A 23,409-nucleotide genomic window follows, 5' to 3' on the forward strand; every position below is an offset into this window, starting at 1 on the left:
TGGGCAAGGCGGAGCAGGCCAATTCGCTTCTGATTCTCCGATTCTAATCGGAGCGGAGCACATCCCTAGTGGAAAAGAATCGGCGGGGACATAAGTGCCTGGTTGGATTCTGCCCACACTTAGATTCTGACCATAACTGAGGGCACAGTTCTATGGTGATGGCTGTGAGCCTCTGAACTTGGCAGCTTATGACCATCCAGTGCAGACCGGAGGAGCGAAGGTGGTGAACTTCGTACTCCTCCCGTTTCTTTGCCTGTCTAGCTGAGGCATTGGGGAGGGGGAGAGGGAGGGAAGGAGGCTAGGGAGAACAGAGGATTCCTCGTAAGCTGGCTCCCACAATCCCCTCGCCCACCAGAACGCCCCCTTTACCTTCCCTCTGAAGTCACTTTTGTGATCTTGGAGAGGCAGCCAGTGTGGTAGTCTCCGGTTCAGCTACAAAGTAGTGGAGCAGGTGGGGAGCTCAGACCCCTGGGTCCGAGGTCGGAATCAGCAGGAATCCGAACTATCCTATGGCCCATCAGACACTGTCTAGGAGCCAGGGGATTGCTTTCTGACTCAGGGATCCTTGCTGAATTTCTGCAGTCTACCCAGAGATTTATCAGTAAATTCAGATCTGTGTTCTGCCCAATTCTTCTATACTTACTATTTCATTTGTTTCCTTATGAATGGGTTAAAATGGGTACACAGTTAGAAGGCTGATTCTGAGAAAGGAAGAAAGAAAAGCAAAACAACAGAAAACTATATGAGAGACTGTGTGTGTTTTGTGTGTGTGTGTGTGTGTGTGTGTGTGTGTGTGTGTATGTAATTTAAATATGAAAAGCAAATGAAATGATGTTTGAAATACGAATTGCAAATATCACCCAGCTTTGCTAATAAGGAAACTTCTTTATTACTTAGAGAATAATGACTAAGCAATCTTGTTCCCCTTGTACAAGGAAATAGAATCTGATATTGAAAACCAGGCAGTATGCCCTACAGAACCCAATTTATTATCCCTTTAGCAACCATCCAAGACTTTTGTGTATTTTTTTTTTAAAAAAATTCACCCAGCGAACTCCATCTATTTTACAAAAAGGAAAAGAGACGTATGGTGGCCATGTGTCCTCTTTTACAAAGAAGAGTCCTTTCTTTGAAGGTGCCCTCTATTCAAAGAGTTGTCCAGTCCAAATCTAGTTTAATGATAACAAATGACCAGAAGGAAGAGCTTGAATTTGCCTTGAATTTCCCCAACAACAGCGCCACGACAGAGGACTGAGAAAGACACACAGGGTACCTGATCACAGTCTTCCACAATATGGAAGTGATGTTTGCCCTGTCCTGGACGGGGTTGCACTCCCCCTAAAGGATCGGGTCCGTAGTTTGGGGGTGCTCTTGGATCCAGAACTGTCACTTGAGGCACAGGTGAACTCAGTGGCAAAGAGCACCTTTTATCAGCTTAGGCTGATATACCAGCTGCGCCCTTATCTGGACAGAGATAGCCTAGCTACAGTTATCCATGCTCTGATAACCTCTCGTTTGGATTACTGCAATGCGTTATACGTGGGGCTGCCTTTGAAAACGGTCCGGAAACTTCAACTGGTGCAAAACAGGGCAGTAAGGTAACAGGGACTGGCCGGCGAGATCACATTACGCCAGTCCTTTTACAACTTCATTGGCTGCCAGTCCAGGTCCGGGCCCAATTCAAAGTGCTGGTATTGACATTTAGAGCCCTAAACGGTTTGGGGCCAGGTTATCTGAAGGAACGCCTCCTCCCATATGTACCTACCCGGACCTTAAGATCATCTACAGGGGCCCTTCTCCGTGAGCCCCTGCCAAAGGAAGTGAGGCAGGTGGCTACTAGGAGGAGGGCTTTCTCCGCTGTGGCACCCCGGCTGTGGAACGAGCTCCCCAGAGAGGTCCGCCTGGCACCTACACTGTACTGCTTTCGTCGCCAGCTGAAGACCTTTTTATTCACTCAGTATTTTAAAACTTAATTTTAACTTAAATTTAAATTATACTGTTTTAACTCTGTATTTTAATCTTATATCAACTTTGCTGTGTGGTTTTATCCTGGTTGCGCTTTTTATATTGTATTTCGTAATTGTGTTTTAACCTGTTGGGTGTTTTACTGTGGTTTTAATTTTTGTGAACCGCCCAGAGAGCTTCGGCTATTGGGCGGTATAAAAATGTAATAAATAAATAAATAAATAAATATCCTGGCATGTACTATATTTCTATTTAAATTATCATGATTATGTCCAAATTTATATCTGCATGTATAAATTAGCATATGTATATTTTATGCAAATAGGCATCCTCTTTTGTCCTCTTTTTTGGCAATTTATATCTGGCCACCCTAAAGAGAAGTCAAAATGTGTCTGCTCATTCCGATATATTTTTTTATCCTGCCTCTTCAGTCCAAAGATCTCCCTAGAGTGACTCACAAGAAAATTTAAACCAGTAAAAACAGTAGAGAAGCAGCAAATGTAACAGCATTAAAAAACTGAAAACACAAACAAAAGAAAACAAAAATAGATCTAAAAGATGCTTCAGGCAGCAAAATGTCTTAGAACTTCCCACCATCACAGTTGCCCTCCTCCAGATGCACAGTCCACCTTGTCAATGTCCTTTTTAAAAGGTGACACCCAGAAGTGGACACAGTATTCCTGATACAGTCTGACCTGTGCAGAATAGAGTGGAACTAGTACCGCTCGTGATCTGGACACTGTGTCCATCCTAAGATTGCATTTGCTTGTTTTAGCAGCTGCATCGCACTGCTGGCTCATGTTCAGCTTGTGAACATGTGCAATCCTATGGACATTTAGACAGAAAGAAATCCTACAACTCCCAGCATCCTCCAGCCAACATAGCTGGCTTGGGGATTCTGGGAGTTATAGGACTTCCTTTTCTGTCTAAGCATGCATAGCATTGAGTCCTAAGACACTTAGGCCTTTTCACAGGTACTGCTGCCAAGTCAAGTCTCCCCACCCCACCCCTACCCCCACCCCAATCCTGTACTTGTTTCTTTAATCTTAATATTCAAGTTCATGGAGGAGAACATTGTACTTCAGAGTTTGTTGGCTTTGGGATGGGAGGAAGAGGAACAAAAGTGAAAACAAATAAAAAAAGGTGCATAGGTGCAACCTTTGAATTGTGCATTTTTTGAACTTACTGGATGGTACTGTTTTCTCTCCCTCTATCACTATTGCTGAAACCATCCATATCCCTGCTTTTTATAATAAGGGGAATGTAAAAATAAATGACGGTATTTTTAAAATAATTATGTATTTAATTGAGCTGTGTCTAATTGTAACTGACTTTTTTTTGACCCTGTTCAGAAGACACGGTAAACCACAGTGGTTAAGCACTTTGAGCTAAACATTATGGCTTAGTGTGTCGTGTGAATCATTCCTAACCATGGTGGCTACATAACCACAGTTTAAACACACTCACTAACCTTTTGCTGTAAAAGGGTTAGTGGACTAACCATGGCTTAGCGTGTCAGCCGAACAGACCCGATGAGTTTCAACTCTGGCAGCAGAGGAAATCATAGGACGGTTCTTGGTGCCCACTTGAAGCTTGGCTTTCAGCATGTGGATTGTGATGGCATGGTAAAAACTGGTGCACCCAGAGATCAGCACATGGCAATGACAGTCACATGATTCCTTTCCCACAAGCATGTGTTGACTGAACTCAGCATGACCCATGTGTTTTCTGATGATAGCCATGCAGTGATATAACTGTGTGACTTGACCATTCTCTCCTTATTCCTCATTTTAGATAGTTCTGTTGACTGATAACATTGGGTTTGGTCATGATAAGAATAGCACTACCAGGTCCACTAGATTCCTTATAGATTTCTTATAGTTCATCAGTCCAAAAGGCTGCATATCCAGCATTCTACTTTTATGAGAAGTGGATGAGTTTTCTTCTGCCATTTTTCTATGGTAGTGTCATGGCTTCAATGTAAGCGTGTGTGTGATGAAATTGGAATGAATCCCTCACCTTTTGCTTTGCCTTTTAGTATGAATCCTGTAAGAGAACAATTTATTTCTCTTTCACTCCCCTTGGCTACAATTTGAATTATAATCCCCAAAAATAAACATGTTTATTTTAAAGCTTGAATTATTTTGTATGTTAGCAATTTTGAATTATTTTTTGTGTTAACAATTTTGAATTATTTTATAATACGGGATATATTTAAATAATTATAATAATGATAGTGATAATTTTTTTTAAAAAATCCTGGGCCCCAGACTAATAAATACAATCCATGTGTTGGATCCAGACTTAATCATGCTTAGAGTAGACCCATTAATATCAATGGGAAATTTGTTCTATTGATTTCAGTGTCTCTAAGCATGACTAGAACTGGATTTAACTCCATATCTGAAAACAGATTTCTGCATATAAATATGCTATTCTATTTTGACTGGAAACAGATGGAGAGAATCCTGTTTCATAAACAAATTCAGGTATTTAGACCACAACCCAAATTAGACTTGTTTTGGTTTTACCAACCTTACAGATCTAATCAAAATTGTGAATGCATTTCGAAGACATACCACCAACAGAATAAATGGTCACATCATGAGAATGATATATAAATACGGTGGGCAGCTCTTTCTTCTACGTCCAGAATAGTTCCTTTGATCAGACTGGAACATTTGTTTTTAACTCCTATCTATACCTACTCTTTTATTCTCTCCAAAGAAATTCAGGATTTGGGCTGACATCTTTCATTATTACTGTGTTTGTGTGCACAGTGTATTTGAACAAATAATAATGGTAGAAGGAAAATACTTCCTGGCTAAGTTATGACTCATGATTAGTCTAATTCTTCCTTTGAATGTAGGACAGTGGGTCAGGGCAAATAATTCAAGTAGCTCAAGTTCCTTCCTTCTTTCAAAACCATTCAGATGCAACATCACTTAAAATAAAAAGAACAAATACTTTGTAAAGCAAAAAAGCTCTTTTGGAGGAACAGTAATTCCCAAGGAGACTAGTAAAGAGAGTAAATAACTAGCTGTGTTTACCTATTAAAAATAAAGGCTGCCTTTCCCTTATTGAATCCAGTGTAGAATTATAGTCAAAGTCTTGTTTTGATTTGTTTTCTGAGAGAAGGCAAGAGTAGGGGTAGATTAAAGTTAAAAGCAGATGTTCCAGTTAGATTAAAGGAACTATTCTAGATGTAGAAGGAGGAGTTGCCCAGGGCAATTTTATATCGTACTCATGATGTGACTATTTTGTTGGTGATATGCCTTAGAAATGTATTCACAATTTTGGTCAGACCCAAATAAGCCTAATACCTAATTTTGTTTATGAAACAGTATTCTCTCCATCTGTTCCCAGTCATTAGCTCTTGCCTCCGTGTCAACGTCATGGAATTTCCTTATCTTGCCTACCTTAAGAAGATAAGAAGAGCCATGCAGAATCTGTTCAAGGGTCCATGTAGTCCAGCATTCTGTTCACAGAGGCCAACCAACTCCCCACGCGAAGCCCACAAGTAGGACATGAGTGCAACAGCACCCTGCCATTCATGTTTCCTTGGCATACCGTCTCTCTGGGCCAGCCCCATCGTGAGGCAGACTGAGGCTCCTGCATTAGGTGGTGGAGCCGGAGCAGCGGCGAATTGTGCCACTCTCCCTATACCTACCAGGAGGGTTTGCCACCATCTGCAGCAGGAGCTCTGGAGAGCCCACCAGCTGCTCTCCCAGCATGGCATTTGCCACAGTGAGACAGCAGCTGGCAGAGCTCTCTGGAGCAGCCACCTGCTCTGTTTCCCTCAAGTTGTATGCCCCCTTCCCTGTAGCTTTGTTGTCATGGGGCTCCGGTCAGTTGGCTGAGGTCTTGTGAAAGTTCCGTGACTGGGAAGGGGTGCAAGGCAGAGGCAGCAGGAAAAGTTGTGAGGTGCGGGGGGAGGAGGTTTTGTTGTATGAATACTGTTTGTAAATGCTCTCTTGACCAGATGCAATAGAGGGCAGAGCTCCTGCAGCTTTAACTGTTATGAAGAGGGAATTTCACCAGGTGCTGCATTCATACAAATGGCACCTGCTGAAATTCCCTTTTCTATACAACTGTTAAAGATACAGGAGCCCAGTCCTCCTTTCCATATGGTCACCCTATATTGTGTTTTGGGTTCAAGCCACCGACTTCAACTGAACAACTTATCATTCTAGTATATTTTATAGTACTTGTACATTAGGGTGAACTTCTTTGAAGTTAATGTATGAACACTGTAAATATATAACGCAGAGTCACTTTTTTGTTTGTTTTAGAACCACATGTATTCCTTAGATGCAACATTAGAACTAATAGCTCTTATATATTTTTTCCTCCAGGGATTTGTTTGCAAAACCCAAACTTCTCGTAAGTATAACCTTTTCATTGTTCTTAAGTTCTAGAAAGCAAAATATCCAAATAACCAACCTGATTCAAAAGATCCTTTGACAGCTCACTTCCTGCAACTGTTCTCAGCTGTGATCACTTTCAGTAACTCTTTTAAAGAGTAGCTTGTCTGACGTGGCCCACACCTCAGCAGCCCACTGACAAGGACCTCCCAGAGTTGCTTCTCCTCTTCAGCGTTGCAATGGACTTGTTCCACTGCCTCTTGCTCTGGCCAAACAATAGAGGTGGGGAGAATAGGAAGCTTTAGATGCCATAACCTGCTTGTTCACTGACTCTCTGCCTGTCAAGCAAGCAAGGGGTAGCAATGCTGAGAAAAGGAGGAGCAAGCAGCTGATGACAGTGGTAGTAAAAAGAAAGCCCCCTCCCCCCTGAGGAAGAAGTTCCATTGAGGGTGTCTTGCCCTTGGGCCCTCTGAAACATAGAGCTGGCACTGACCAGCCTCATGTGAAAATGAAGGCAGTTAAACAGCCACACACAAGCTCTTTCTGCAGACGGAAGGCTCCTAGAGCTGGCTGGGGAATGCTGGGACTTTTTCTGTGTAAACATGCATAGGACTGTGCCCTAATTGTACTATCAAGTTAGGTCCCCCACAAGATAGCCAGACTAGGAGCTGGTGCCACTCCACCACCAAACCTTGCAGTCTCACTGCTGCGGGATGGTGGCAAATAATCCCTTCTGAGGGAGGCAGTGCAGGCTTGCTGGGCTTACCCCCTCCCATGGCTTCCGGCAACCAATGGGAGGCCTCTTTCCACTCGGGAACGCCCGGTGCAGTGCTGGAGTGAGGACAAATGGTGGAATAGCCATGCTGACCTTGCTTGGGCAGGAAAAATTGGGATAAGTCCCCAACTTTTCAGCTTTAGTTTTTAGGCTCTGTGCCCCAGGGTGGCTCTGAATTGGCGGTTGTGTCATATAACCGACACAGTGTGGATTGGAAGCCACCCCAGGGCCTAGACGATGTTTAGACAGCCCCTGGCTCAGTTCCTCTAGAGCCACCTGGGTCTAGTTCCACGCTGACATGGCAGAAAGAATGGATTGGAGCTAACAAAAATAACACACTATGAATATATCTCCATTAAATATCATTTAGCAGTAGTGGTGGATGAATACAATCTTCTGTTGCAAGCTGAGCAATTTGCCATCGACTGATTACAGTTAAATAAGTCTTATTTAACTGTAATCAGTCAAGCAAATCACAATGAAATTGTGCTTGAAGGTAATGCAAAGTTAGTTAAAATCTTATTTCCTGAGATGATTTTGTGATGTTTCAAAGCATAATAAACACCAGTGTAGCAAACAGTCTAGCCCTGGGCACCCATTCTTCATTTATCAGGAGTAATTTCTCTTGATATCCTATTTGCCATTTCTCTCTATTGTGTATACTCACCCCACTTCTCTGAACAGTGAGAAGTTCCTGGGCTGCAGTGCTTATTGGCATTTTGTAAAATTTGCATTTAGTTAAAAATATACAGATTAAACATAGGTGGAGGTACAAGTTGAACACTCCAAGAGATAGCTAAAACTCACTATTCACATATCAGATCTGAGAGAGAGAGAGAGAGAGAGAGAGAATGGCAGCATTCGGACGACACAATAGTCAATTGTGGGTTAAGTTGTCAACCTTTGGTTAAATAGTCAACGGTTGGTTATTGTGTTGGCTGTCGGGCAAAAACCACCCCACGGTTGACTGTGGTTGATGCCCAAAATGGCAGAACCATGTTCTGTTGTCCTCTCCTTATCTATAAAGTTTAGGCCCTCTCCCCCATGTTGAGATGTCATCACCTTGTTCAATTTCCACCAGCAGCCAATGATGTTAAGCGGGGGCAGGAAAAAGCACAAGGTGATGACATCATGATTATATGAATAAGTTATATCTCAACATTTAGCTCTGAAGGGCAAACTCAACATGGGATTGCTGTTTTCAACAGCTTTGGTTTGAGCATATGCAGGTTTGCCCAAAGAGTTTTCTTCTTCAACCTTTTAGAATGTGGTTTACTTTGCTGTCAGGGCTGGTGTCAAGGGTAGGCATGGTTAGGCCTCTGCCAAAGGCCCGTAGCAATGAAAGCGCCTTGGAGTTGCTTCTCCTCTTCACCATTTACCTGCCCCTTGCTGTGGCCCTAACAACATTGATGGTGAGAAGGAGGAGCAGGAAATGCCTCTGCCTACTTGCTCCCTGGCTCTCTGCTCATCAAGCAAGTGGTAGCAATGATGAGAAAGAGGAGGAGAAGCAAGAGCAGCAGCTGGCAATGGTCTTTAGAAGGTAGACTGAGGGAGGAGGCCCACTGAGGGTGTGTTGCCCAAAGAACCTCAGGAACCTGGAGCTGTACTGCTTGCTTCTTTATGCCTGCTGTTAGTGCTTTCTCAGTGCACCTGTTCTTTGCTGAGGGGAAAAAATATTTTCTAGTCTGTGTGGCTTATCTATCCTGGGCTTGTGGCAAGAGTTGAATCTGAGGACCTTGGGATCCCCAGCCAGTTCTGTGATTCTGTAAAATATAAGGAAGCAGTCATTCGGACACCCCTCCTGTGTTCATGGATGGGGAGGGAAGCAGGGGCATGCCCAACAGCCAGGCCTCATTTCCCGACCCCCCATATGCTCACTAGCTACGCCTCCTGTTAGCTTCATGTTCAACCAGCATGTGAAGCAGCTCTAAGCACATACTGGCGTATGCATGTAGAGTGCCTACCAGCGAGAGTGGGTCCTGATTGGTCCAGACTCCCACCTCTCGTGAAGGCACTGTACGTGTGTACGCCTCGTTCAAGCACTGGCTGAATGCACAGCTGGTAGGGGGCATGACTGGTGCGTGTTTCAGCAGCCGGGTGTATGATTGCTAAGTGCTTCACCCCTGCTCCCGTGATCAATGCGTGAGGGTTTTTTTTTTTGTATTAACACCTCTATTCTCTTAAGTGCTTTCAAATACTGTGTGGCAATCTGAGTTTTATTTTTCACATTTACATCTACTTTTCTTCTTCCTTTTTTGGACACTCACAGCTGGTATTTTAAACAGTTTCTGCCGTAATGCTCCTGCCTCGCTTTCTCCAACCACCCTGAGAAGTATGAACCTCTGGACTGTAATGAAGTGCATTGCACAAAATGAATGTTCTCTTCACTTAAGTGTTAAGGGGACCCTGCATCTTGGTGGTAAGTCAGAAGATGGAATCTGGGTAACGCTCAATGGTCAAGCATGTGCAGGAGGTCCTGGGTTCAATCCCCAGCATCACCAGGTAGGCCAGGGAAAAAATTCTGTGTGACAGCTGAAGGGGTCACTTCCAGTCCATGTAGACCACAGGTGGGCAGCTTGAATTCGCCCACTCAGCTATTTGGTGGCCTGAAGGGGATTGGTCTGTGGTGAGGAGGAGGTGCACGGAGAGAGTCATCCCACCTCCCTCCCCATCCCATTTGTGCTCTGGCCTGCAAGCCAAACAGCTGCGTGGTGGGCAGATGAGAACACAATTTAGCTGGGGAGGAAAGCACACAAGGGTGATTCCCCTCACGCACTTTCCTCTCCTGCTACTTGTGCCTCATCAGCCCACCACACGGCTGTTTGATGGATGGACCCGAGTGTGATTTGGATGGGGAGGAAGGCGCATGGAGAGAATAACTTCCCTGTGCTGTCTTTTCTATTTAAATTGTGCACCTCTATCTCTGTGTGTGAAAATGTCACACTCCCTCTTGACTTAGCAACTCCCACCATCCTTCGGTTACCCTCTGGCCTGCAGGGTGAAGGTAGCCCCAAACCAATTGGAGGGGAGGTGCTGCTGGCTGGATCCTCAGAGAGTGCTGAGCAAGCTTCATCTCATTACTGTGGAAGAATATTCCTGGAGTGCTTACAGTATGCAGCTGAACCACAAATTCTAATTAAGAAACTTTTATTTAAAGTAGAGGAGAAAGGGACTAGAGAAATCAAGTAAGGTAGCATTATTATAAAAGAAAATAAACAAGGGAGCCTCCACATAGGCCATGGCTAGACAATGGGGGTAAAAGGGCGACGATCTCGCAATTTTATGATCGCGAGATTGTCGCCCCTGTTTACACGCGGTGCGTGACATCGTGCCCGCCATTTTGTTTTTTATTTTTAAAGGGGATGGAGCGCTCGTGTGGAAAAGGTGAGGGTTTTTTTTTTTAAAAAAATAATTTCCCCGCTCACCCCACCCAATGGGCACAGAGCTCCTGAGGAGCTCTGTGCCCCATGCCCGGCTTCTTGTGGTTACTCATGAGGAGCTGTGACAAACTGTGATGGCGGGCCACACTTTCTACGGTCTCAGGATCATCCCGAGACCGTGGAAAAACACGAAAAAAGGCTAGGGTGATATCCCAGGAAAAGGAAGGGATCATCCCTACCTACTCCCAGGATCCCCTGTGCATCATGTGGATGCACAGAGACGATCCCAGGACAATCCCCGGGATATCAGCCCGTCTAGCTATGGCCATAGTCTATACTGAAAGCTGGGTTCCCAAGTTACATACAAGTAGCAGAGTTCCTCTCAAAAGTCCAGTGAAAACAATTTCTTAGGAGAATTAGCTCTGCCTTTATTCTGTGGAGTCAGTGGGGAGAGGATTGACAGGAGGGGATTGATAATCCTCCATTGATTGGTTCTGAATGGAAATCCTCCAATCAGATTTGATCCTGATGAGTTGGCCAGGTTCAAGAGATAGGCATAGAAATCAGCTATTAACACATTTTCAGTCCAGGGAAGTAGAATTTAAAAGTGTTGATGGGATGTTTTACCTGTGCTATAGAAGTTGTGTATTTTGAGGGATGCTTACTACACCGTTGTTACTGGGAAATGGAATAGCTAGTCTGTTAACAGATTGGAGATTCTTAAATGGACATGCCCAACTTGTATTATGCTATTCTTCACAGTTGGCTCTTTTTTTAAAAAAATCTCTGTGGTTCATTCTTTCTTTGTCTTTTGCAATATTTTATTAGATGTGGCTAATTTATTCCCCCAGATGCAACTGTACTTGTGTCTTTAAAATGATCGCATGATACAGGACCTGTTTCTCAATTATTTGTAGGAAATATCCCTGGAATGGAAATTTGTATTCTCTCTGTGGATACCCAGAACACAAAGTGTGTGAGCTTGAAGATTTCTAGGCAGGTGCCTGTAAAACTTGCTGTAAAGAAGGTAAATGTTTCATTCTGTTATTTTAAATCATTACAGTTTTCAGATTTTAGGGAGAAGCAAACCTCTAGTTAGACAGAGACAACATGATATAGTGGCTATCAGTGTAGTTGGACTGCAACCTCCATAATTGCCAATGGCCATGCTGGCTGGGAATGATGGGAGTTGTAGTCCAAAACATCTGGTGGGCATCAAATTGGGGAAGGCTGGTGTAGGGCCTAGATATGAGAGACCCAGGCCTTAGCTAGACCTAAGGTTTATCCCGGGATCGTCCTGGGGTTATCCCTGTGCATGTAAATGACACACAGGGGATCCTGGGATCAGGCAGGGACAACCCTGGGATGATCCCGGGATAAACCTCAGGTCTAGCTAAGGCCCCAGGTTCAATTGTGTTTTCCTTTAGGCAGCTTAGGGAAAAACAACAGCAGTGGTGGCTGGTGGCTCTGGGGTCAGTGGGGTGGTGAATCCACTCTGGGTTTCAGTCAGAACCAGTCAGAACTCTATAGGAGCTATAGCTTTTTAATGCTGTGGTGGTATTTGCAGGAGAAAATTGGGAGGGGTGCTTTTCCCTTCCCTAGGGTGACCATATGGAAAGGAGGACTGGGCGCCTGTGTCTTTAACAGTTGCATAGGAAAGTGAATTTCAGCAGGTGTCCTTGGTATGTCTGCAGCACCTGGTGAAATTCCCTCTTCATCACAACAGTTAAAGCTCCAGGAGCCTTGTCCCCTTTTGTATCTGGTTACTGTAGTTAAAGAAGGCGGGGCTCCTGGAGCTTTAACTGCTGTGATGAAGAGGGAATTTCACCAGGTGCTGCATGCATACAAAGGACACCTGCTGAAATTCCCTTTTCAATACAACTGTTAAAGATACAGGAGCCCTGTCCTCCTTTTCATATGATCCTACCCTTCCCCATTTGTGGATTCTCCCTCACAACCAGTTGTTCCCCCACTTCTACCCCCTCCCAAAACCTGGTCCTGAAACCACAAATAAACCCCGTGATAGTGGTGGTGGGAAGGCCAAAGCAGAAGGATTGCAGACAGCTAAGCACTTCCCTTACTGCTTGCTGATCCCTCGCTTCCAATGCAACTCTGCCCCCGAATATATGGTTTGGGAAAGGAGGGATGGGGCATTCTTGGGGGAATGATGGATGATAGTAAGCCTTGCAGGCTATTTCTGGGTTTGACTGCAATTTGGCCACCTTGGGCAGTTCCTGCGTCTGGGTTGTTTGCCAAAGCCATAACGGTATCGGCAAATAGCTGCAGGCTCACACATGAAACTGCAGTGATTTAAAATGTGATCCACAACAGCGATAAAAGAGGAGCGAGCTTTTGATTCTAATTGTAACCACATTTGTGGACTGATTAATGTCTGTCTCAGAATGAGGTTGTGGTTTGTGTATGCATCAGTGTTATGAAACCACCATAATGACTCTGTTTGCGTGTGTGTGGGCTTGGGTTCTTTCATGCCATTAGTCCCAGATGCCTTCATTTAGAAAGCTATCCTAAAAACACACACTGGGGGCGATGAAAAACTAATTACGCACCACACTGCTTACTTCACACTTCTGCAGATCATCATGAATGTCCCTTAGTCACGGTGCCGTGGCAGTTCCAACAAATCTCTCATTTCTTGAAATTTGGATCTGGCAATGTTCTTTTAGCAACCATCTATTTATATTTTTAGTGAATATGTTTATCGGAAGTGTTTTGCTAAAAAGCTGGTGTCTCTTTTGAGCGACCTGATCGTTGTGCAGATTTGTGGCTAGAGTTTTGATCATTGCCCCAGTCAGGCAAGGTGATTCACACATAGAAGAAGCCTTCTGTACATGCACACACATATAGCTAATGTGGATACAGCCATGCGCAACGTGAGGCTCATCTGGGCTCCACCAAATTGGCTGGATGCATTGCGTGGTACACGTGGGGAAGTGCATCCACAGCCAGAGCCAACAGGGGTGACCTGCAGCCAGTTTCCTGTGAACAATGCTCATAGCATCATAGAATCATAGAATAGCAGAGTTGGAAGGGGCCTACAAGGCCATCGAGTCCAACCCCCTGCTCAATGCAGGAATCCACCCTAAAGCATCCCTGACAGATGGTTGTCCAGCTGCCTTTTGAAGGCCTCTAGTGTGGGAGAGCCCACAACCTCCCTAGGTAACTGATTCCACCGTTGCACTGCTCTAACAGTCAGGAAGTTTTTCCTGATGTCCAGCCGGAATCTGGCTTCCTTTAACTTGAGCCCGTTATTCCGTGTCCTGCACTTTGGGAGGATCGAGAAGAGATCCTGGCCCTCCTCTGTGTGACAACCTTTCAAGTATTTGAAGAGTGCTATCATGTCTCCCCTCAATCTTCTCTTCTCCAGGCTAAACATGCCTAATTCTTTCAGTCTCTCTTCATAGGCAGCGCAGCCGTATGGGGTGACCGTATGGAAAGGAGGACTGGGCTCCTGTATCTCTAATAGCTGTATAGAAAAGGGAATTTCAGCAGGTGTCCTTTGTATGCATGCAGCACCTGGTGAAATTCCCTCTTCATCACAACAGTTAAAGATAGAGGAGCCCTGACCTCTTTTGTATCTGATCAAGAGGGCAGGGCTCCTGCAGCTTTCATTGTTGTGATGAAGAGGAAATTTCACCAGGTGCTGCATGCATACAAAAGACACCTGCTGAAATTCCCTTTTCTATGCAACTGTTAAAGATAGGGTGACCATATGAAAAGGAGGAAATGCTATGCTATCTTTAACAGTAGCATAGGAAATGGAATTTCAGCTTGTGTCATTTGTATGCATGTTGTTGCAACTGGTGAAATTTCCTCTTCATCACAATAGTTAAAGCTGCAGGAGCAAAGGGAGAGGTGGGTAAGAAATTGGGCAGGGCACCTGCAGCTTTAACTGTTGTGATGAAGAGGGTATTTCACCAGGTGCTGCATGCATACAAAAGACACCTGCTGAAATTCCCTTTTCTATGCAACTGTTAAAGATACAGGAGCCCTGTCCTCCTTTTCATATGGTCACCCTATTAAAGATATAGGAGCTCTGTCCTGCTTTTCATATGGTCACCCTACCTAAGCATGTTGACTTGGAATCTCAGTGTGTTCTGTGAGGCTTACTTCTAGGCAATTGTGCATAGGGTCACAGTCCAAACTTCAGAAATCCTAATATAGGAATTGGAAACTTCAGGCCCATGGGCCCAAATCTGCCCCTCCTATAGTTCCAATCTGGCTCTCCTCAGTTGGCCACACCCCCTTTTCTGACCACACCCCTTCTTCCTGATTGGCAATAATTTGGTGGTTTCCTAGGTTTTGCACCCCCACCCAATTCTAAAAGGCTGAAATGCCTCTCATAATACTTAGTTATTGGCCTTAACAGCTTTAAGTTAAAATATGCTGGTAGTTATGATATCTTGGCCCTTCCCCGTTTTGCCTTTTGCCCAATCCATCACTGGAAGATGGCTCCTGAGAGCTTCTCCAAAATGGAACTTAGCCAGGCTGAAAGAGGTTCCTTGCCCCTACTCTAATGGTATCCTCATCTGTTGTATTTCTGATCTATTAGTATGAATAGGAGATCTACAGTCTACTTCAGCGAATAATATTCATTTATCATACGCGAAATCTCTGAGCTTTCCGTGATGTGAATTCAGAGTGGGCGCTTCCATTCACGTCAATGGAGGGGTTAGAACTGCATTCTCATTCTAAGACGCCTTGTCGATGGGCAAATGGTCTGACTGGGTGGGAGGCCCTGCGTTCACAAAGGATCATTGCATCGCCACATTTGTCAAAACTTTTATCAACGTTTCTGAAGTTGGCATCTTATTCATGCATTTCTTGAAGTGGGGCAGCATTTGAAATCAGGGAACTTAGGCAAATGCATCCTTGGAAACTCCTGAAAATCTGCCAGTCTGCCTCTCATTTGAATATTTTTTACGCAGTGAGAAAGCAATAGAAAGCATATAACATTTTACAAGTTTGAACAAAGCAATCTTGTAGAATGAGTCAAAACCACTACTATCTATCTAACCTTGTTCTCTTTTTGTTAGCTTCCTGCATTATCTGGAAATCACCTACAAGCCCCTCAACTTTCTGTATGTATTCCAAACAGGTGAAAGTGCAGTTTAATTGCTTTGAAGTCAGTGCAGGCCAACAGCTCCATGTGACCATGAGGATGATTCCAAATTACTGTGGAGTTCAATTGACTGAAGAATATTATGTTGAAGGTAGGAATCTCTGTTTAGAAAAATCATGGTCTTGGCAGTGGGATGGGGTGGAATCATTATTGCTAAAATTGAGATTCATATTGACTGGGAACTTGGTCATTTCTTTTGTGCCAAGCTTGATGTATGTACAATTAACTGACTAATATCATCCAGATTCTGAAATATGCATAGATTTTCCAAATCCAATCAGCATCACCTTAAGTGGCAAATTTGGGGCAATACATTTTATTGAGATATGCCCTATGCCACTAATCTAAGTGACTGCAGCCCCATGTAGTCAAGGGTGAGAAAGTACCTTTAAAATGCCACTATGTGTACTATGTATATGTATTGCACTGCCTACAGATTTCCTAGAGCACATTTTTGCCATTGCACATGCATTTTCCATGGTTCATTAATAGAATGGGATGCCCTGTGCGTAGGATCAGCATTTAAATCAGAACTGATGAACCGTAGTCAGTGAGGTCTTATAAAAGTACATTGAATTAGAAATAGTCTTGGAAATAATGGAGGCTTCCATCAGTGGAGGCTGATGGCTCTGATTTTGCTGGGACTGTGAATCCATTTTGGGGCTTAGATAGCTCCTTTAGAGTTCTGGCTGGTTCTGACTGAAAGCAAGAATAGATTTTCACTCCCACTGAAATCGAAGCTACCAGCCCTCACTGACTTCCATAAGAAATATGAAGGGAATCATTTCAAAGATGCCTAATAGCAAAAATCCATTTCCAAACGAAATGAAACAAAAAACAGATTTATCTGCATAGATGTTGATTGTCATCAAAGATGAACAATGCATTTCACAAAGGGATTCAATGTGCTGCTACTAGGCAAGGCAATTAAATTCTCTTTCACACACACACACTCACACACACATACACTGGAGGCACACAATCAGGATGGGAAAAATATTCGCCCTTCCTGGTTTCAGTCAGACTGAAGAAGAAAGTCCACTATTTATACCTCAAGCTCCACCCACATTTGTATCAATCTGTATCACATCCATATAATTCAGATTGGAACCATAAATAGGCAAACTGGGGTTGTATCTAAGGTTTGTCCTGCTTACAGAAGACCCATTGAAATAAATGGGACACAAGTTAGACTAACATTTGATCCAACCCCTGGGGCCCTTGAGATGTTTTGGAGTACAAAACTGGCTGGGGCCTATGGGAGTTGTAGTCCTAAACATCTGGAGAGCACCAGGTTGCCTATCCCATTCTGAACGCTAATCTGTCTGCCCTGAAAGGATTTCTATTGGCACGTGGTCAGGCTTCAAGGGGATAGACAGACAGGCGTCTCAAGAAAATAAACAGGCTGAAAAATCTGTTTTGTATTTTGCAGACTGCAGAAATCGTGATGTGGAGAAAAATATTCCAGTCTGTTTTGGTAAGCCTGAGGTACAGGCAGTCTAAATTACATGCACTACGTGTAGAACACTGCCATTGTTTCTGAATTCTACTTATCATATGGTTAACTGCAGCTTTCAACTAGTTTAAAATAGGAATGTATGATTTGGGGAACTAAATTTGATGTTGTTTTCATACCCCTTGTTTATCCAAAATATTCTGATTCCATTATTTGTAAAATCAAACCCTACTTCTGTTTTAGAGAGACGTCTAGTAGTGTTCCACTTTCTGGGTACAACCCATATTGACAGTGTTTGAAGGCCACCTCCGCTCCCCAGCTGACCCAGAAATATTAAATGTTACAATTTGGCTTCCCAGGTTACCTGGGAGCTTTCTGCACATAGTCTTTCCCTGGGGTGGCTCCGAATCTGCGTTGCATTGGTTATATGACACAGCCACTGATTTGAAGCCACCCCAGGGCAAAGAGCCGAAGGCCCACAGCAGAAAAGTCGGGGACTTACCCCAACTTCCTTGGCTGAGCGAAGTCAGTGTGGCGCTTCCCCATTTGTCTTTGCTTGGGGCATAAGGCGACCTCTCATTGGTCGCTGGAAGCCAGGGGAGAGGAAGGGCCCGGCAAGCCTAATGGCCGCTGGAAAGCCCATGCTGCCTCCCTTCATGTAAATAACTTTCTGCCACCCCACAGCAGAGATATCGCCAGGTTTGGTGGTGGAGAGGCACCCACTCAATACCATGAAGACAACCCCATGAGGAACGAAACCCACATTAAAACAGGAAACTCCTAAAACACCCAGAAATATTTTAGATTCTTTGCAAGATGGCATGATTTCGTGAAGCAATATGGCAGTTGTGCAGCTGCCAAAGGATGCAAACCTCAGCATGCTTACTAGAGAGTAAGCCCCATTGAATAACTTGGAGCTTTCTTCTGAGCAATGCACAGGGTTGTTCTGTCAGGTACGTTTCATCTACAATTTCATGGACAATACACATCGGAAAGGAAGATGACAATTGGCAATGCAAGCTTAGGCATATTTACTCACAAGTAAGTTGCACTGGGCTCAACAGGGCTTACTTCTAGGTAACTTTGTATAGAATTGCAACTTCTGTGACCTTAATGCTAACTGAAACCAACTCTCATACCCACTCAACATTCACAGTGGGTATGGAATTTCAAGTCTTTAAATTATTATTATTATTATTATTATTATTATTATTATTATTATTATTATTTATTGTAAGTTTAAAAACAAAAACACAGAAAAAATAATATAATCGTATTGACCCTTATCAACAAAATGCTCCTTGTTCATGTAAAATGCAAGCAGAAATCTTTCTTTATATAATTACATTTTGGTTTTTTTGGTTTTTTAAAAAACCATTCAGCTGGCAAAATGGCATTTGATGTGGACAGAACAAGAAAAACCATTTCTGTGAATATTTTGGATGTTGCTCAAGGCACAGATTATTATGTACGGTTATGCCATCAATGGTTTGTGTGCGAGGATGAAGGGCCAGTTACCTTGGTAAGTACTCGGAAGAATCTGAAAATGCTTCAGCAGGGCTCTTCTTCTGTTTTTATGTTCTTATGTCAATAAATGTTGGCCTCCGTTAACTGTTGGACTCTCTATTTCCTGTTTTTACTCTTCTTTATACCATCCCAATAAGGGAAGTCAACACAAGTTAATGTTCCTTTAATGGTTGGACAGAAAGGAGGATTTCAGCAAGTGTGGCTGTTCTCTCCCTGGCATGATAGGTGGCATTTGCGAAAGCGCCCTCTTCTACACAACTACAAGATCCTTGTCCTCATTTGGACCAAATGGATAGTCATAGGCAGGCTTCTCCGAGTCAACCAGAAGACAGCCCCAGTCCTATTGCTTTGCCATAGATCTGAGCCTCTGAGCCAACCACGGGCTTTTGAAACAGTAAGCTTAGAAAGCTGTAACAGCACTATGAAAATGGCACTCAGGCAACCATCTTGAACCAGTTTGAAGTATTCTTGTGTTGCAAAGTGCCTGTAGATTCGATCGGGCCAGCCCTATCATTAGACAGAGTGAAGCAACCATTTCAGGAGGCAGCAGATGGCATATCTGTGTGTGACAGCAGCAATGCCTTGGCTGTTTGTCCCGAGCCCCCCAGCCATTCCCTTCTTTTGAAGGAGAAATCTGTGGGTGCCCTGTGTCCTGCCCCCTGTGCACCCTAAGTTAACCTGCTGCTGGCCTCAGACATGCTAGAGAAGGCTGTCCCATCACCAGTACTGAAGTAAGATTCAACTGCCTGTCCAGTTGGCTTTTGTACATGGAATGGGAGAGCACCATCTTGTCCTTTGTTTCAGGCAATGAAATGTCTTGGGACAGCCATGAGACTCAAGACACGCAGAGTTATGAAACACCACTTGGTATGCAGAAATGCTAGACTTATCACCTGCTGTTTTCCCATTTTAGGTTCAAGGTAAGGACTTGGTGAAATCCATTTCCTTACTGTACACTCAGCTGCTGCCATGTCTGTGCATTGAGGTAAATGTTTTCAACATGGTTTGATTATGTAACCTAGCTTAAAATGTGGCATCACAGTAACTAAAGGACCATTATTTTAGACAGAGAGCAATATCCCTAAATGGGGACCCAGAGAACCCAAAGAACTATATCATGCATGTAGAATTCTTTCAAAACCTGTGTTTAGTGTTAGTGCAGATCCGATTTTCAATTTCAGCACCAGCCCCACATTGTGAGGTAATCATAAAGAGAATTTGGAATGGCCTCCACAGAAGTATGGCTAGCCACTTCACTGACTGCTTTTACATAGGCAGTGAAGACATTTTTTTTTATTTTATGTTAGATATATTTTAATTTTATTGTAAGTTGTGCTCCTGTTTTAAACTGTGTGTTAACTGCTGCTTTATTTTGGGAGTTATATTCAATCTACTTTATATATATTATTTCATATTTATCTTGTTGAATTATTCTGTAAGCTACCATGACAGAAAGAAACTGTCAGGGTAGAAACTGATTAACAAATACAAAATCAAATGTAAACGTTTCTCAGACCAAAGTTAATGCACGGTGTCCTTCCATAGCCCATCCCCACACATCTAGGATTAGGAGGAAGAGTTTCCAGGTTAGAAGGCACAATATCTACAAGCCCAATCAGTTTAATTTTTTTAAATCCTAAATTATGTTTTTAGGTATGTTTTACATTCTAAAAAAAATGTATGCACATCTTTGGGAGTGTCTGTAGAAATATGAAGCTTTGGACTGTTAAAGTCAGAGTGTTCTATGACTTAAAATGAATTTATGCATCTCTCTTTAGGCCTTTGTATAACCAGGTAGTTGATGGTAAACCACATAATCCATTACTTGCTTAATGGATTATGTGGCTGCTATTTGTCTAAACAAGCCACCCTGAAAGAAGAAGATGAAAATGTATTTGTCTACTTGGAATCTAATGAATATGTACAAGGAGATCAGAAAAAAGAGCCGTTTGGGTTTATCTGGAAGGAGATGGTGGTGCTAAATCATAGAATCATAGAATAGTAGGGTTGGAAGGGGCCTATAAGTCCAACCCCCTGCTCAATGCAGGAATCCATCCTAAAGCATACCTGACAGATGGTTGTCCAGCTGCTTCTTGAATGCCTCTAGTGTGGGAGAGCCCACAACCTCCCTAGTTAATTGGTTCCATTGTTGTACTGCTGTAACAGTCAGGAAGTTTTTCCTGATGTCCAGCCGGAATCTGGCTTCCTGTAACTTGAGTCCATTATTCCATGTCCTGCACTCTGGGATGATCAAGAAGAGATCTTGGCCCTCCTCTGTGTGACAACCTTTTAAGTATTTGAAGAGTGCTATCATGTTGGGCTTTCAGACTGCTATAACCTTGGCACGTGTTCTGCCAGCCTGTGGCCCAGCTTTTGCGTCTGCCGCTCCTGTGCTTTTATATATAAACAGATTACAAAGTGGGTCTGCAACAAGATGCATAGAGCAGCCTTCCCCAACTTGATGCCCCTGACTCCCATAATTCCCAGCCAGCACAAAAACACAGGATTGGTGGGTACAGAAGCTGGACTACAGATTGGTCGCACTAGCGTCAAGGTTATAGTATGTTCACAATTGGTGTATCAGCCTTCATGTCACCAAGGTCATCTGTGGTTCCTGTAACAGGATTTAGAAGCACCCCCAAACTGTGAGCATGATCCTTTAGGGAGAGTACTGGTTCTGGTACTGGTTCTCCTCTATTCGGCACTGGTTAAGCCTCACCTTGAGTATTGCGTCCAGTTCTGGGCACCACACTTCAAGAAGGATGCAGACAAGCTGGAGTGTGTTCAGAGGAGGGCAACGTGGATGATCAGGGGTCTGGAAACAAAGCCCTATGAGGAGAGACTGAAAGAACTGGGCATGTTTAGCCTGGAGAAGAGAAGATGGAGGGGAGACATGATAGTACTCTTCAAATACTTGAAAGCTTGTCAAACAGAGGAGGGCCAGGATCTCTTCTCAATCCACCCAGAGTGCAGGACATGGAATAATGGGATCACGTTACAGGAAGCCAGATTCCAGCTGGACATCAGGAAAAACTTCCTGACTACTGGAACAGTACGAGAATGGAACCAATTGCCTAGGGAGGTCGTGGGCTCTTCCACACTTGAGGCAGCTGGACAACCATCTGTCAGGGATCCTTTAGGGTGGATTCCTGCAATGAGTGGGGGGTTGGACTCGATGGCCTTATAGGCCCCTTCCAACTCTCCTACTCTATGATTCTATGATTCCTCACCCTGACTGTAAAGGTTGTTCCCAAATGGTCCAATATTTAGTAAAGAGAGGACCTGTGGAAAATAATTTATTTGAAAAGAGATTTAAAACTAACAGTTCATTTGAGCTAATGGATACATGTTTGTTTTCCAGGCATGGCCAGCGATTTCAGATGCACGGAGAATGCAGTTTTGCCCATTTAAGAACGGCAAGTGAAATGTGCTTCTTGCTTTTTTGAATGGTTGCTGCACTATTTCAGAAAAGTGTGCTGAGGGGGTGGGGAGGTTAATAACACATTATTTACTTTAAGAAACATACGTTATTTCAGCAGGTTCTCAGTCTGAATTTTCCACAGACGTATATCTGAATTTTACCTATAATACTAGTTCTGCATAAGAAGTAAGAAATTTAGAGTTTAGATGGTAAAAAAAAGAAAAAATTCTGGGCCAGATCTATACCAAATAGGATATAATAACTATGGCCGTTTCTACACCTGCCTTTTCCCCTGGGATCATTGCGGGATCATCCCTGTGCATGCAAATGACATACAAGAGATCCCGGGAGCAGGCAGGGACGATCCCTCCATTCTCCTGGGATAATATTTAGGTGTAGGCCTATGCAAGCGGTTTGAACAGTATATAGAATGTTTCATGGTCCCAACAGTTGTCAGTGCATTTCAATACCGTGATAATACAGTAGTGCAGATCTTGCCCAGATCTTCGTTATGTACTATTGGCCCCGATAAACTTTCCTGGAATTCCATATAATGGATTAAATCCAATGTCACACTAGCAGAACTCCACGAGCGTGACGCCATGATGGAACTTTCTCCCTCTCTCCTCCTTACTCCAACTCTTTGCATTGGATTGGAGGGGTTCCCAGCCCTTTAGAGTAGATTTTGAGGATCTACCGAGGAGGAGGAGGGAAAATCGTCCCTTTTCAGTTCACTGATGGAACTGCTTCTATCAGGGAAATTATGGTTGTGCTGGCTTGGCCCCAAGCAACTGTTTTCATACCCTTTGGGGCAAATTTATTTTTGCCTCTTTTTTTATAGTTAACTAGCTGTACCCTGCCACGCGTTGCTGTGGCTCAGTCTGGTTAAATTGAAAAGAAAGAAAAGACAAAGCGGATGTTTCTAATATGTTTAATTTCACAATGCTTGTGGATATACAATATTTTTAGTTGTTCCATTGTCTGTGTAGATATAGAGATTGTCTGGTTTGCCGACTCTAGAACATGCAACATATAATTGTCCATGTGAGAAGCAATCTGTGTCTAGATCTAAACCGCACAATTCTAAAGATTGGCCCTGAGCTTTGTTGATGGTGATTGCAAATGCCAATCGAATTGGGAATTGCAATCTCTTAAACTGAAATGGCATATCTGTTGGAATCATAGGAATGCGAGGAATGAGGACATCTTCACCTTTGAAAGGTCCTGTCAAGATTGATCTCTGACTATAACAATTGCCACTTCGTCTATAGTTGGAGCATTGAATCTTCGCACATGTTCTCCAGCAGGCGTTTTGTCAGCATGAATATCAATCTTGTTTGTATCAGATGGCATCATGTCAATCGCTGTTTTGAACAAATGT

General features: G+C 43.5%; 1 protein-coding gene across 1 annotated transcript in view; it reads left to right on the plus strand.

Annotated features, from left to right (window-relative positions):
• Positions 1-10,466: 10,466 nt before the first annotated feature.
• The window catches only part of IL17REL (interleukin 17 receptor E like), a 36,276-nt gene continuing 23,333 nt past the window's right edge, over positions 10,467-23,409 (plus strand). The window contains exons 1-6 of the mRNA XM_063135012.1: positions 10,467-10,488; positions 11,402-11,511; positions 15,601-15,715; positions 18,463-18,602; positions 19,521-19,592; positions 21,969-22,023. Coding sequence (XP_062991082.1) covers positions 10,467-10,488; positions 11,402-11,511; positions 15,601-15,715; positions 18,463-18,602; positions 19,521-19,592; positions 21,969-22,023 — 514 coding nt within the window. The remainder of the gene's footprint in view (positions 10,489-11,401; positions 11,512-15,600; positions 15,716-18,462; positions 18,603-19,520; positions 19,593-21,968; positions 22,024-23,409) is intronic.

This window comes from Elgaria multicarinata, chromosome 9, assembly GCF_023053635.1.
Source record: "Elgaria multicarinata webbii isolate HBS135686 ecotype San Diego chromosome 9, rElgMul1.1.pri, whole genome shotgun sequence".
NCBI classification, from domain to species: Eukaryota; Metazoa; Chordata; class Lepidosauria; order Squamata; family Anguidae; genus Elgaria; species Elgaria multicarinata.